The following is a 15,867-nucleotide window of genomic DNA, read 5'->3' on the forward strand; positions in this document are numbered from 1 at the left end:
AGTGCCCAGGAGCTGTGCCAGTGTTGTCCACAAACCAGACGTGAACTGCGCCCCTCTGTCGGAGATGATGTCCGTTGGGAGGCCGAACCTGATGATCCAGTTTGCAGTGGGCGTCCTGGCACAGGACTCAGTGGACGTGTCTGCGAGCGATACGGCTTCCAGCCATCTGGTGAACCTGTCTACCATGGTAAAGATATACCTGGCACCCCGGGAGACTGGCAGGGGGCCGTCGATGTCCACGTGGATGTGTTGGAACCTCCTGTGCGTTGGCTGGAACTGCTGGAGGGGAGCCTTCACGTGTCGCTGGACTTTGGCGGTCTGGCAGTGCACGCAGGTCCTGGCCCAGTGTCTGACCTGTTTGCGCAAACCGTGCCAGACGAATCTGTCCGCTACCAGCTTGATGGACGCCAGGATGGACGGGTGGGCCAGGTTGTGCAGCGTGTCGAACACCCGGTGCCTCCATGCTGCTGGTACCACCGGTCGGGGTTTGCCAGTCGACACGTCGCACAGGAGTCGATCCGCTGCCGGGCAGATGGAGACATCCTCCAACTGGGGCCCTGAAACGGCGGTGCGGTAAGCCGGGATCTCGATGTCTGACCATTGTGCTTCCGCCAGTGCTGCGTAGTCTATTCCTGAGGACGATATGCCTCTGAGTGGAGGCAGGGGTGAGACAGTGTGTCGGCAACGACGTTGTTCTTCTCTGCGACGTGGTGGACGTCCGTGGTGAATTCTGAAATAAAGGACAGGTGCCTCTGCTGCCGAGGCGACCATGGGTCCGATACCTTGGCCAGTGCGAAGGTGAGGGGCTTGTGGTCCGTATACACGGTGAACTCCCTTCCCTCGAGGAAATGCCGGACAGCCAGGTAGAGCGCGAGCAACTCTCTGTCGAAGGTGCTGTACTTCACCTCTGGTGGCCGTAGGTGGCGGCTGGAGAAAGCGAGTGGTCGCCACTGGTCCTCAACGAGCTGTTCCAGGACTCCGCTGACTGCCGTGTCGGAAGCGTCGACTGTGAGTGCCGTGGGTACATCGACTCTCGGGTGCACTAGGAGGGCCACCTTTGCCAGCGCCTCCTTGGTCTGCTCGAACGCCTTCGTGGACTCCGCGTCCCATGCCACTTCTTTGGCCTTGCCGGCCATCAGGCTGAACAAGGGTCTCATGATGCGGGCCACCGCCGGAACGAACTGATGATAAAAGCTGACCATCCCTACAAACTCCTGCAGGCCCTTGACCGTGCTGGGCTTGGGGAACTGGCGGATGGCCTGGACCTTGTCCAGTAGGGGAACTGCGCCATGTCGGGTGACTCTGTGGCCCAAGTCGATCTCCATCAACCCGAACTGGCACTTCGCCAGATTGATTGTCAGTACGTGGTCGCTCAGGCGTTGGCAGAGCTGGCACAAATGTGCCACGTGCTCTTGGTGCAAACTGCTGGCCACCAGGATATCGTCCAAGTAAATGAAAGTGAAATCCAGGCCGCGTCCCACCGAGTCCATGGGCCTTTGGAAAGTTTGGGCTGCATTCTTGAGACCGAAAGGCATCCTCAAGAATTCGAACAAGCCGAACGGGGTGATGAGGGACTGTCTTGGGCACGTCGTCAGGGTGCACTGGGATCTGATGGTATCCCCTGACCAGGCTGATTTTCGAGAAGATGGTCGCTCCATGCAGGTTCGCCGTGAAGTCCTGGATGTGGGGTACCGGGTATCTGTTGGCGGTTGTGGCATCGTTAAGCCTTCTGTAGTCTCCACAGGGCCTCCATCCTCCTGCGGAGTTGGGCGCCATGTGCAGCGGAGATACCCATGGGCTGTCTGAGCAGCGTACGATCCCCATCTCTTCCATCTGATGGAACTCCTCTTTGGCAAGGTGGAGCTTGTCGGGTGGGAGCCTGTGAGCTCGGGCGTGCAGCGGCGGGCCTTGTGTGGGGATGTGGTGCTGCACACCGTGCTTGGGGTTGGCTGTGGAGAACTGCGGGGTGACTATGGAGGGGAATTCCACCAACACCCTGGTGAATTCGTTACCCGAGAGGGTCACGGAATCCAGGTGGAGGGCCGGTAGCTTGGCTTCTCCGAGCTGGAAAGTCTGGAACATCTCGGCGTGGACCAAATGCCGGCCTTTTAGGTCGACCAGGAGGCTGTTGGCTCGTAGGAAATCTGCCCCTAGTAGTGGCTGTGACACCGCTGCCAACGTGAAAGTCCAAGTGAAACAGCTGGACCCGAAATGCAGTGAGATAGTTCACGGGCCGAACGTCTGAATACTGGTGCCATTTGCAGTTGTGAGTTCGGGGCCTGGGACTGCGTTACGAGTGTCCATGTTCAAGGGGGGTAGTACGCTGACTTCGGCCCCGGTGTCTACCAGGAAGCGCCGCCAGGAGTGTTGGTCCCAGAGGTACAGGAGGCTGTCTCGGTGGCCAGCCGTCGTAGCCATTAGCAACGGCTGGCCCCGGTGTTTCCCAGAAAAGCACATGGTGGACGGCAGTGGCATGCGCCTGAGCCCCGTCTTTGGTGATAGAAACTCCATTGTTCTGAACTTTCGTCTTTTTCCCCCGTGGGTCTTGACGGCTTCACTTGCGGGGCCTGGGCTTTGGGGCACGCGATCGTGGCTAGGCCAATGGAGGCTGCTCCACGTTGCTTGCTCTGCCAAAGGACGTCTGCTTTAGCCGCGACCCTGCGTGGGTCGTGGAAATCCTCACTCGCGAGGAGGAGGCGAATGTCCTGTGGCATTTGCTCGAGGAACAACTGTTCAAATAAAAGGCACGGCTTACGGCCGTCCATGAGCACCAGCATATCATTCATGAGCTCGGATGGCGTGCGGTCGCCCAGGCCGTCCGTGTGCAGGAGTCACGCGGCCCGTTTGCAGCGGGAGAGTCCAAAGGTACGGATCAGGAGCGCCTTAAGCTTAGTGTACCTGTCCTCCGCTGGTGGCTGGCGTAGGAAGTCAATGATCCGGCCTGCCGTCTCCTGGTCGAGCGTACTGACCACGTAGTAGTACTGCGTGGTGTTGGCTGTAATGACTCTGATATTGAACTGGGCCTCGGCCTGCTCGAACCAAACGTGGGGCTGTGTGGCCCGGAAAGTCAGGAGCTTCAGAGAGACCGCGCTGTGCAAGTTGCTGGAACTCATGGCTGGTCGCTGAGTCACCAGCTCCAGATGCTGTCTGGAATGTCAGGGTCACCAATGCAGTCGCGCGCAACACGCTACTGAAGAAACACACGGAGGCAGAGAGAGCTGAACTCAGAATGCCTTTACTGATTCAAGATCCCACGCTTAAATCTCCCCTCCCATGGGCCCCGGCGACCCGCGGGGCGGACATGATGTCAGACTGTCCCCGGAAGGTCTGTCCCGAGTGGGTATTTCCAAACGCGCTACTGCGTGTCTGACCGCGACTCCTGGTTCGAGCCCCACGTGTGCGGGCCGCCACATCCTCTTAATATCTTGTATACTTCTATCATGTCTCCTCTCATCCTCCTTCTCTCCAGAGAGTAAAGCCCTAGCTCCCTTAATCTCTGATCATAATGCATATTCTCTAAACCAGGCAGCATCCTGGTAAATCTCCTCTGTACCCTTTCCAATGTTTCCACATCCTTCCTATAGTGAGGCGACCAGAACTGGACACAGTACTCCAAGTGTGGCCTAACCAGAGTTTTATAGATCTGCATCATTACTCCGTGTCTCTTAAACTCTATCCCTCGACTTATGAAAGCAAATACTCCATAAGCTTTCTTAACTACCCTATCTACCTGTGAGGCAACTTTCAGGGATCTGTGGACATGTACCCCCAGATCCCTCTGCTCCTCCACACTACCAAGTATCCTGCCATTTACTTTGTACTCTGCCTTGGAGTTTTTCCTTCCAAAGTGTACCACCTCACACTTCTCTGGGTTGAACACCATCTGCCATTTCTCAGCCCTCTTTTGCATCCTATCAATGTCTCTCTGCAATCTTCGACAATCCTCTACACTATCTACAACACCACCAACCTTTGTGTCTTCTGCAAACTTGCCAACCCACCCTTCTACCCCCACATCCAGGTTGTTAATAAAAATCACAAAAAGTAGAGGTCCCAGAACAGATCCTTGTGGGACACCACTAGTCACAACCCTCCAATCTGAATGTACTCCCTCCACCACAACCCTCTGCCTTCTGCAGGCAAGCCAATTCTGAATCCACCTGGCCAAACTTCCCTGGATCCCATGCCTTCTGACTTTCTGAATAAGCCTACCGAGTGGAACCTTGTCAAATGCCTTACTAAAATCCATGTAAATCACATCCACTACACTACCCTCATCTAAATGCCTGGTCACCTCCTCAAAGAACTCTATCAGGCTTGTTAGGCACGATCTGCCCTTCACAAAGCCATGCTGACTGACCCTGATCAGACCATGATTCTCTAAATGCCCAGAGATCCTATTTCTAAGAATCTTTTCCAACAGCTTTCCCACCACAGACGTAAGGCTCACTGGTCTATAATTACCCAGACTACCCCTACTAACTTTTTTGAACAAGGGGACAACATTCGCCTCCCTCCAATCCTCCAGTACCATTCCCATGGATAACGAGGATGTAAAGATCCTAGCCAGAGGCTCAGCAATCTGTTCTCTCAACACGTACAAACAAGCTGGATGAACTTAGGTTGGGCAGCATCCGTTGAAATGAGCTGTCAACGTTGTGGGCCGAGACCCTTCGTCACAACTGAAGAAGGAGGGGGCAGGGGCCCTATAAAGAAGGTGGGGGGAGGGTGGAAGCTGCCAGGTGAAAAACCAATCAGAGGAAAGATCAAGGGGTGAGGGAGGGGAAGCAGGGAGGGGACAGGCAGGAAAGGTGAAGAAGGAATGTAAGGGGAAAGCACTATGGGTAGTAGAAGAAGGCAGAATCATGAGAGAGGTGATAGGCAGCTAGAAGATGAGGCACCCTCCAATCATGTACTCCCTCCACCACGACCCTCTGCCTTCTGCAGGCAAGCAGGTGTAGATGTAGAGGAGGCCACACCGGGAGCACCCGATGCAATAGATGACCCCAATAGACTCACAAGTGAAGTGTTGCCTCACCTGGAAGGACTGTTTGGGGCCCTGAATGGTGGTAAGAGAGGAGCTGTGCTTCTTCCTATAGATGCTGCCTGGCCTGCTGCGTTCCACCAGCATTTTGTGTGTGTTGCTTGAATTTCCAGCATCTGCAGATTTCCTCATGTTTGCGTTTTTAAATTTCATGACATATGGATCAGTAATAATAAACCTGATCTCCATTCATATTAAAAGGATATCCTCTGGTATTAGCCACTGCGGCCTGTGCACTGGGAATAAGGCACAGTTTGTGCACTCTACCTATGCCTCTTAAAATCTATATACCTCTATCAAGCCTCTCATCCTTCATTCTAAAGAGAAAAGCCTTTGCTTGCTCAGTCTGTCCGTATGAGACATGATCTATAATCCAGGAACATCTTAGTAATTCTCATCTGCACCTTCTCTAAAGTTTCCATATCCTTCCTATAATGAGAACAGAGTACTCTGTGTGGTCTAATCAGAGTTTTATAGAGCTGCAAATTTACCTCATCCCCCAATAAATGAATATCAGGATAGCATATGACTTCTTAACTACCATCATCCAGTCCTCGGTGAAGGATCAGAGGAGGACAAGGGCAGTAAATTTAAATTCATGAATGTTACTATTTCTGAGGACCTTGCACTTAAATGCGATTTTGTGAAGAAAGCACGTCTGCTTCCTCAGTCACTTGTGGATATTCATATAAAACTTTGACAAATTTCTATAGGTGTGCAGTGGAGTGTATATTAACTGACTGCATCACAGCATGGTATGGAAACACCAATGCCTTTGAAAGGAAAAATCCGACAAAAAAAATAGTGGATTTGGCCCTCTACATCATGGGTAAAGCTCTCTCAACCATCATGAAACGCTGTCGTAGGAAAGCAGCATCCATCATCAGAGATACCCACCTCCCTGGTCATGCTCTCTTCTCACTGCTGCCATAAGGTAGAAGGTACAGAAACCTCAGGAAGAGTTCAAGAAGAGTTGGTGCCCCTCAACCATCAGACTCTTGAATAAAAAAGGATAACTACACTCAACTTCACTTGCTTCATTGAAATGTTCCCACACCAATGATCTCACTTTTGAGAATTCTATCTCATTATCTCATGTTCTCATTATTTATTTGTATTTGCATTTGCAGTTTGTTGTCTTCTGCACTCTGGTTGATCTTTCTTTGATCCTGTTATAGTTACTATTCTGTAGATATTCTGAGTATGTCCACAGGAAAATGAATCTCAGAGTGTTATATGGTTACTTTGAAATTTGAACTTGAGCAGCAACTTTGAGGGATTTATGGGTTTGGGCCCCAAGATGCCTCTGTCCCTCCACCTTGCTAACAATTGTGCCATTAACCTTAAAGGGACAAAATGTGTGCTGAATACTCCAGCTGAGGGCTCAGCAATGCAACGTACAACTACCTATGTTTAAACTCCATTAAAGACCGAAATACCACTTGCTGCCTTAACTACTTTTTGGACCTGTTTGCTAACTTTGTTATTTGTGCACTAGAACATCTTGATCCCTCTAAACCATTCACTTGCATTCTCTCTCCATTCAGATGATAACCTGCCTTCTGATACCTCTTGCCAAAGACACCACATAATACTTCACAGAATTAAACTTTATTTGCAGTCATGAAGATGGAGCTTTCTTAAAGGGAGCTTTTTGAAAAATGCAGTTTTCAGGGTAAATAGAATTTGCAATGATTTTTGACGAACCCTGACGAAGGGTCTCGGCCCGAAATGTCGACAGTGCTTCTCCTCATAGATGCTGCCTGGCCTGCTGCGTTCCACCAGCATTTTGTGTGTGTTGTTGCAATGATTTGTCCTGCCTGCTGCTTGGTCCTGGACACACAGAAGTCCTGTAGTGATGGTAGACTGCAGGCAACGACTTTCCTGCTGACCTGATAGTTTGCTATAGTTTTTGTATATTGTGAGAGAATGCTGCACCAAACCAGATATGATGGCAGTGTAGAATTGCACCAGTAAGTTCTGGGGAGGATGAAATTTTACCAACTGCTCCAAGAAGTACATCCCCTGCCAAGCCTTTTTGTTAATGAAGGAGATATGGTTCTCCAACATGAGGTCCTCCCACTCTCTGCAGCTCATCCCATACTCCTGTGAGTTAATTAAGTCCCCCTCAGGTTCTCTTGTATAGTTCACTTTTCATTCTTAATCTATGACCTATTGCAGTCTCACCCACCCTCAACAGAAAAAGTTACTTGCATTAACCTTAACTATATCCTTCATAATTTTGTATACGGTGCTTATAAAAAGTATTCACTGCTTTGGAAGTTTTCATGTTTTATTGTTTTACAACGTTGAATCACAGTAGATTTAATTTGCCTCTTTTTGACACTGATCAACAGAAAAAGACTTTCATCTCAGAGAACTCTACAAAGTGATCTAAAATAATTACAAATATAAAACACAAAATAATTGATTGAATAAGTATTCATGCCCTTTAATATGACACATCAAATCATTACTGGTGCAGCCAATTGGTGTTAGAAGTCATATAATTAGTTAAATGGAGATCACCATGTGCAGTCAAGGTGTTTCAATTGATGTTAGTAAAAATACATTGGTATCTGGAAGGACCGAGTGCTGGGTAGTCAGTATCCTGACAAAAACTACACCAGGAAGGCAAAAGAACACTCTAAGAACCTCTGCCAAAAGAGTAATTGAAAAGCACAAATCAGGAGGTGGATACAAGAAAGTTTCCACGTCACTGAATATCCCTTGGAGTACAGTTAATCGATCATCAAGAAATGGAAATAATATGGCACCTGTAAATATAGGCAGCTGTAAAATGAGTGATCGTGCAAGAAGTGGACTAGTGAGGGAGGATACCAAGAAACTTATGACAACTCTGGAGGAGTTACAAGCTTCAATGACTGAGATGGAAGAGACTGCATGCAACTGTTGCCCAGGTGCTTCACCAGTCACAGCTTTATGGGAGAGTGGCAAAGAGAAAGCCACTGTTGAAAAAACTCATGAAATCTCAGCTTGAGTTTTCTAGAAGGCATGTGGGAGGCTCTGAAGTCAGCTGGAAGAAGGTTTTATGGTCTGATGAAACCAAAATTGAGCTTTTCTGGCCATCAGACTAAACACTATGTTTGGAGTAAGCTAAACACAGCACATCATCAAAAACACACCATCCCTACCGTGAAGCATGGTGGTGGCTGCATCATGCTGTGGGGGTGCTTCACTGCAGTCGGCCCTGGAAGGCTTGTGAAGGGAGAGGGTAAAATGAATGCAGCAAAATACAGGGAAATCCTGGAGGAAAACCTAATGCAGTCTGCATGAGAACTGCGACTTGGGAGAAGATTTGTTTTCCAGCAAGACAAAGACACCAAGTATAAAGCCAAAGCTACTCAAAAATAGCTTGAAAACAATGAAGCTAATGTCCTGAGTGGCCAAGTCAGAGTCCAGACTTCAGTCCAATTGAGAATATGTGGTTGGACTTGAAAAGTGCTGTTCACTCACGATCCCTCTGCAATCTGACAGAGCTTGAGCAATTTGGAAAGAAGAATGGGAGAAAAATTGCAGTGTCCAGATGTGCAAAGCTACAGAGGTCTATCCACACAGTCTCAAGGCTGTCTTTGCTGCCAAAGGTGCATCTACTAAATACTATGTATTGACTTGAACAGGGTGAATTAATTACTTTGTGTTTTATATCTGTACTTAATTTAGATCACTTTGTCGAGATTTGTTTTCACCTTGTCATGAAAGAGCCTTTCTGTTGATTAGTGTCAAAAAAGCTAAATTAAATCCACTGTGATTAAATTTGTAAAACAATAAAACATGAAAGCTTCCAAGGAGCTGAATAATTTTGAAGCATTGTACTTCTATCAAGTCTCTTCTTATTCTCCTGCACTCCATGAAATAAAGTCCAATACCATTCGACCTTTCCCTGGCACTCAGGTCCTCAAGTCCTGGCAATGGAACATTGTTGTAAATTTTCTCAGTACTCTTTCAATCTTATTGAAAACTCCTGACTGTTAGTACGTGGTATGGCCTGCCTTACTGGTAGTTGATCCTGACCTTAGGAGCTATCTGGAGTTTCCACGTTCTTCCTGTGATTATTTCCCCTGAGTGCTCTATTTAACCTCCCCCGTCAACAGCATGCAGGATCAGTAGGTTAATTGATCAATGTGAATTTTGTGTAGGATTAGAGATCAGGAGAATGGACTGAGGAGGTAGTGTTGAGGGATAGGAGATTTACATGCTCAGCTTGGGACCAAGAGAAGACCTTTGACAGGTTATCACACATGTACATGATCAACATGCTCTCTAAAATGAGCTTCGGGAAAGGAATTGGGAATATGATTCATCTGCTTTACACTGACATCATTAGCACAGTCCATTAATCTGCGGGAAGCAACAAGCTTCCCAATGAACTCAGAGTCTGGCTCTCCTTTGTCCTGTGTGAACTGCATGTGTGTTGCGTGAAATCCTTTGTCAAATCCATCAGGAAGGACGAGGTTGACAACACCTGGTGAGGAGCTCTGAGATCAAACCCTCTCTGTGCATGGAAATGTCGCCATCTTCTGGTTAGACCTATTGATGGTCCACAGGTTGACCTGTAATAAGTATAAACTGGACTCAGGGATAGAGTCACTTGCAGCAGGAGTGAAACCATATTCTTTGTTAACTGGTCCTACCGATGTTCTACTTTCTTCACATTACATTTGATTACCCAAGAATGCAGGGGACTTGATTCGGAGAAGTTGGAGCAGGTGGCAAGAGCTGGCTAGACTGGATATCCAAAGGAGAATGAAGATCGAAAATTTGGAAGTTGAGTGAGGTATATTGTGTGGCTCATGCCAATTTCTGGTCCGTGTCGCTCACTCCAAATCATCTGGAGATGCAAAGCAGAGTGTGACTATCAAGCCTCCAGAGGAATGGAGACATACACCCAACATCACTCCTGTCCTGTTGGCCACCTCTGTGTGTAGACCTGAGGTGCACAGATAGTCCCAGTTACAATGTTCTAGATCCCAGTGTTATGAAGGAAGGGGCAATCCCTTTGGCATTCACATTGTTCCATTCATACACAGACCCTGTCTTCAACACAAGTCCACACACTGACATTCATAGCCCTGCATACTGATTTTATTTGTGCACCCAGCTCTGTACACTGATCTTCACCGCACACAGAGCTCTGTACACTAACCTTGTCTGCATATAGAGCCCTATCCACATATCCTGTCCACACACAGCCCCAAGTTCTGGCCCTGTCTGCACTTAGAGCCTTGTCTCCATCTTATCCCATGCACTGTTCCTGCCCTATGATGACTCAACTCTCCTGTACACTGATTCCGTAGACTTATATGTGTCTCTGAGTCATCAGACTGCGGATCTACTGGGATCATGGGTGAGGAGAGGTGATGATGCTGGCTCACCCTGACCATCCAATGGGAGACCTTGGACTGAGTTGAGCCTGTGGTTTCAAGCCGAGCTCAATCAGCTGAGCACAACCTGGGTGGATCTTTCAACAGCAAGCTGCCTGCCCTCACAAGCTACACAGCAGCTTCTAAAGATCACTGCAGTTCCAAATAACCTTCCTCCCCATTAATGTTACTAGAAATAAAACGTTATCAGGCAGCATCTGTGGAAAGAAAAACAATATTTCCGACTTAGGATTGTTCACCAGAACTGATTTGCCTTATTTGCAGCCTGAGATTTGTTAATTAATTGAACAACCTATTGTTAGGAGATGGGAGCAGCCCATTCATTTCCCTAAACACTCACTGGTACACAGTGGCTACTGTGTACAGAACACACTGTGGTTATTCACAGGTACTCTTAACAGCTCTCCCCAAACCAATGAGCTTTAGTACTGTAGCACTCACTGGAGAACACCACTCCTGCAGGTTCCCCTCCATCAAACATCACTCTGACCTTGAACTATATCGCTGGTCCTTAAGTTTTGCTGGGCCTAAATCTTGGAAATTCTTTCCCCCCCCCCCACCAAAACAATCTCCATCCTCCAACCCAGTAACCCAATAGAACTGCTTTATTGGCTTATCACCACCTTCTCATGGGAATTAGGGACAGGCAATAAATGCTAGCTTAGCCAGTAAGTGAAGGAGTTGCCCACTTACCATTCAGCCAATTCCCCCTGCTCTGGATCAATTTCTGCTCTAGGATAGGCCATGATCTGTGAACCTGTGACCTACATCTGTCTTTGACTGGTCCAGCCCAGAGTGTGACCTTTCTCTGGATATCCAAGTCTACTTTTTTTTCTCACAGTTTCTTCATCTTCTTCTTACAGACAAAGTAGAAGATGAACTGGAAATAGCCACAGTTTGCCATCGGCCTGAAGGTCTCGGACAGCTGCAGGCACAGACCAACTTTACCAGGAGAGAGATCCAGGTGCTGTACAGAGGATTCAAGAATGTAAGTGACCCTCATCCACCCTCACCACCTGGGTTTGGGCGATGCACAGCAGCCACTGTGTGCCACTGGTAAAGACACTTGAGTAGTTAGGGAGATGGACGGGCTGCTCCTTTCTACCAAAATTAGGTTGTTCATTAAAAGTAAAGTTAAACCAAACCCAAACACTATCTGCCACACGGGCAGCACATCCCTGGGGAGCATGAGGAGATCTTGAGGTTCTGCACAGGAGATTTCAGTGACGGGGGGATGGTTTCACTCAGAGGATGGGGCTCAGATCACAGTGCTGCATACAGCCCAAGCCAATGGCATTGATGCTGTTAGTGCACATACTGAGGTAAACACAGAGAAAATGCATGTTGTCTCAGTGTGAACATTCACCAGAGAATGACAGTGATATAACCTTACAGCAAGTCCTGAATCAAGGCACTGGCAGCTGCGTTTTCTTCCCTGCCCGTGAGTCATTGTCACAGACTGAGACTTCAGCACAGAAACAAGCTATCAAGACTCTGCTGACCATTGAATGCCCATTTATACTAATCCCATTTCACTCCCCCCAAATTCCCACCAATTCCTCACAGATTGTACCATTCTAGGGAAATTTACAGCAACTATATTAATCCACTCATATGTCTTTTAGATGTAGGAGGAAGCCAGACAACTAGGGAAGCTTGCATTGTTGAAGGAGACCGTGCAAACTCCACACAGACAGCACCTGAGCTAAGATGCAACTGTTGCTGCCCACTTCAGAGACCCTAGTTCAGCCCTGATCTCAGTCCTAACTTTGTGGAGTTTGCAAGTTTTCCTGCAATAGTGTAGCTTTTCTCAGATGCTCTGGTTTCTCCCCGCATCCCAAATAGACGTGTGTAGGTTAATTGGGGCAAAGGCGGGTTACTGGCGCCTTAAAACCAGTTGTTCAGGCAGATGGGGCTCGTCAGCCGTGGTTGGACGTTCGTCTAGGAGAAGGAAAACTGATCTCAAACCTCCGCTGCCTTGTGGCTACAGTCATGGGGAAGGCTTTGGGAGTAAACTTCAAGGGGGACGTCTGAAGCTGGAATCCCTAAGGTAGAGTCCTACATTAAATCCAATGCTGACTGGCAACTCCTGAGATGATTCTGGTACCAAACTACGTTGGTCTCTGACGTTCCTTTGGGTTCATCAGATGTGTGGAGAGGGGCTTGCTACATGGACAACAGCTTGCTCCCCATATTGTACTGCCCAGGCTTGTGTATATAGACAGTTAGCATGCAATATCCATGGTCAGCTCAGGCTGACAAGAATCCTCAGACTCAGATGGGTTGGTTGGTTGGTTGTTAACTCCAGATTGCCACTCCTGATGTATTTTTGATGTGGTTTCATTATTTGTGTGCACTATTTTTATTATTGAGGTGGGTGAATTCCCACCCTCAAGGGAATGGGTCCACCAGAGCTCCACTTTTAACTTTCTTCTGTTTCCAGGAATGCCCCAGTGGTGTTGTTAATGAGGACACTTTCAAACAAATCTACTCTCAGTTCTTCCCACATGGAGGTGAGTGGGAGAAGTTGGGTCATCCCTGTCTGCTGGGGAGGAGGGGGTGTCATGGATATTCAGACACTGATTGATGAAGATTGGTAGTGTTACGTAGCCCGTAACTGGGTGTCAGACCAGCAAAGATAGAAGTATCCGTTGGAGTCTGGTGGTACCAAACTAAAGGTGTTTATTAGTAAACTACACAATACAATATCAAAAATACAAATCTACATATAAAACAAGTTAGCAGTAATAAACCTAAAAGTGTAGGAATAATAATAATCAATAATAAACAAGCTCTGTTGATGTCTAGGGGTAAATGAATTGTCATAGAAAAGTATAAAGTTCAGTTCATAAATGCTGAAGTAGTTATGGTTGTTGTGTTGAAATCGTTGGAGAGAGAGAGAGAGAGAATGAGCGAGAGGTAACAGCTACAGCAGCCAAACCTTCCTTTGCTTTCTTAATCCGTCATATTGTTGTGGTCATTCAGTTATGACCCCTCTGGTCTTCAGCTAGACTGTTCTTCTGTGGTGGACTCATCACTCTGGCATGAGTGGACACACACACAAGTCCCCACCGGCCCTGCTGTAACACTGTGAGCTTTGTTGACCGGTCTCCTGGTTCGGTCTTCGAAGCCCCCACCTTTCTGTGGGTTCTCAACACTCCATCAGTGTCCACTGGTGTGTCTGAAGGGTGTCTCTCCAGACCTGTCTTTTATCCCCACTCACGGGGTCTCAGCTATCCATCAATTCTGAATGACCGTGTCCATCAAATCAGGCCACTCCTGCTATCTCCTGAGGAATGTTAACGAGCCAAGTACAGTCCTTGTAGTAGAAAGTAAATAATCCAGGAAGAGTCATAATACAGTTAATCAACAGTCTTTCTCCCCCTCTTATCTGTAGCAAATGTTCTTGCCTGTGTTTCGTCTCTCTCTATCATGAGCAGCATAGCAACAGTAATAGTTCGTGGTTCTCAGGGAGGGGGGGTGGGTAACTCAGCACCCCATTGTCCATCACTCATACAGCAGACTGACCTGTGATTGCTCTAGGGTCATACAGACAGTCTGTGGTGAAAAAGTCTGATCTGTGATGGAACTGTTATGGTAGAAAATGAACTCTGATAAGTCCATTTGGGTAGAGACTAAACTGTGATTTGTCTCTGGTGGTATAGACTGAACTGTGTTGATTTGTAGTAGTAGAGACTGATCCATGGTCTGTTGTGGTAGAGACTGAAATGTGATTGGTCTGTTGTTGCAGAGATTAAACTGTGATTGGTCTATTGTGTTAGAGAGTGAAATGTGATTGGCCACCTGTCGTAGAGTCTATTAATGGCCTGTCGCAATAGAAACTGACCAGTGTATCGTCTGTGGTGATAGAATTTGACATGTGATCTCTCTGCATTTTCAGTTCGAAACACAGCTTGGCAAAAGGCCAGCCCAAGGAAACTGTGCTATCCAAATACACCCATGTAACCAATTAATCTGCTAACCTATACAGCTTTGGAATGGGGAGGAAATAGGAATACTTAGAGGAAGCCCACACGATCACAAGGAGAATGTAGAAACTCCTTACAAACAGCAGCGGAATTCAACCTGGGCCATGGCGCTGTAATGCTGTTATATATACTGCTATTAATGTTGACCATCAATTAATTCTGTCATGGTAGAGACTAGCCTGAGTGCTGCTTGAGTCTGACCTCAGTGGAAGGCCTGTTTTCTATCCCCTCATGATTTTGTATACCTCTATCAAATCTCCCCTCGTATAAATCCCCTTGTCTAAATCTCCCCTTGTGCTGCTACGCACCAGGGATTAAAGTCCTAACCTATTCAATCTTTCCCTATAACGGGTCATCAAGTGCCACAAAAATCATGTTACATTTTCTCTGTACTCTTTGATCTTATTGTAATTCTTCCTGTAAGTAGTAACCAGAACTGCACACAATATCCAAATTTGACCTCACTGATGTCTTATATAATGTCAACATGGTATCCTAACTCCTGTGCTCAATACTTTGATTTATGAAGGCCAATGTGTCAAAAACTCCTTTTATGATCCTGTCTACCTGTTATAGCACTTCAAGGAATTATGAGTCTGTATTCCCGGTTTCCTTAGTTGTGCCACGCTCCTCAGTGCCTTACTGTGTACTATGAAAGTCTTAACCTGGCTTTTACACCTGTCCACATTAACTTCCATCTGCCACTTTTCAGACCATTTTAGCAGTTGATCCAGACCCTGCTGCAAGCTTTGATAGCCTGCCTTGCTGTCCACTAGACCCTCAAGCTTGGTATCATCAACAAAATTGTTGATCCAGTCATCCAAATCATTGATATAGATGACAAACAACAGCACTGATCTTGGCAGAATTCCAATAGACAGAGGCTTCTTGTCTAAGAGGCTATAATTTACTATCTGGCTTCTCTTGCAAAACTAATGTTGAATGCCGAGCAACTGAACCTTTTTGGATTAGTCTGCCATGTGGGTCTTTCTCAAAGGCCTTGCAAAAGGCCATGCTGTCTTACCATCATCAACCTTGCTGGTAACTTTCTTGAAAAACTCTATAAGATTAGTTAGACATGACCTACCACACACAAAGCTATGCTGACTGTCCTTAATTAGTCCATGTCTATCCAAATACTTATATACCCGGTCCCTTACAATACCTTCCAATAATTTACCCACTACTGATGTCAGGCTCACAGGGCGATATTTTCACTTTTTATTTTTAGAGCCTTTCTTAAATAATGGAACATTATCAGTCCTGCAGCCTTCTGGCCCTCAGTGGTGGCTAAAGAAGTTTTAAATACCTTGGCCAGATACTTCTGCTCCATGTCCAAGGGGTCACCTTGGCATTTGGGGTTTTATCCACCCGAATTTGCTTTGTTTTCTTCATTTGGTCCACAACCTCACTGCTGTTTTGCTTCAGT

General features: G+C 47.1%; 1 protein-coding gene across 1 annotated transcript in view; it reads left to right on the top strand.

Annotated features, from left to right (window-relative positions):
• The window catches only part of LOC140739092 (A-type potassium channel modulatory protein KCNIP1-like), a 249,115-nt gene that overhangs the window by 50,779 nt on the left and 182,469 nt on the right, over positions 1-15,867 (top strand). Inside the window, exons 2-3 of the mRNA XM_073067037.1 lie at positions 11,313-11,437; positions 12,893-12,962. Coding sequence (XP_072923138.1) covers positions 11,313-11,437; positions 12,893-12,962 — 195 coding nt within the window. The remainder of the gene's footprint in view (positions 1-11,312; positions 11,438-12,892; positions 12,963-15,867) is intronic.

This window comes from Hemitrygon akajei, chromosome 15, assembly GCF_048418815.1.
Source record: "Hemitrygon akajei chromosome 15, sHemAka1.3, whole genome shotgun sequence".
Classification (NCBI taxonomy): Eukaryota; Metazoa; Chordata; class Chondrichthyes; order Myliobatiformes; family Dasyatidae; genus Hemitrygon; species Hemitrygon akajei.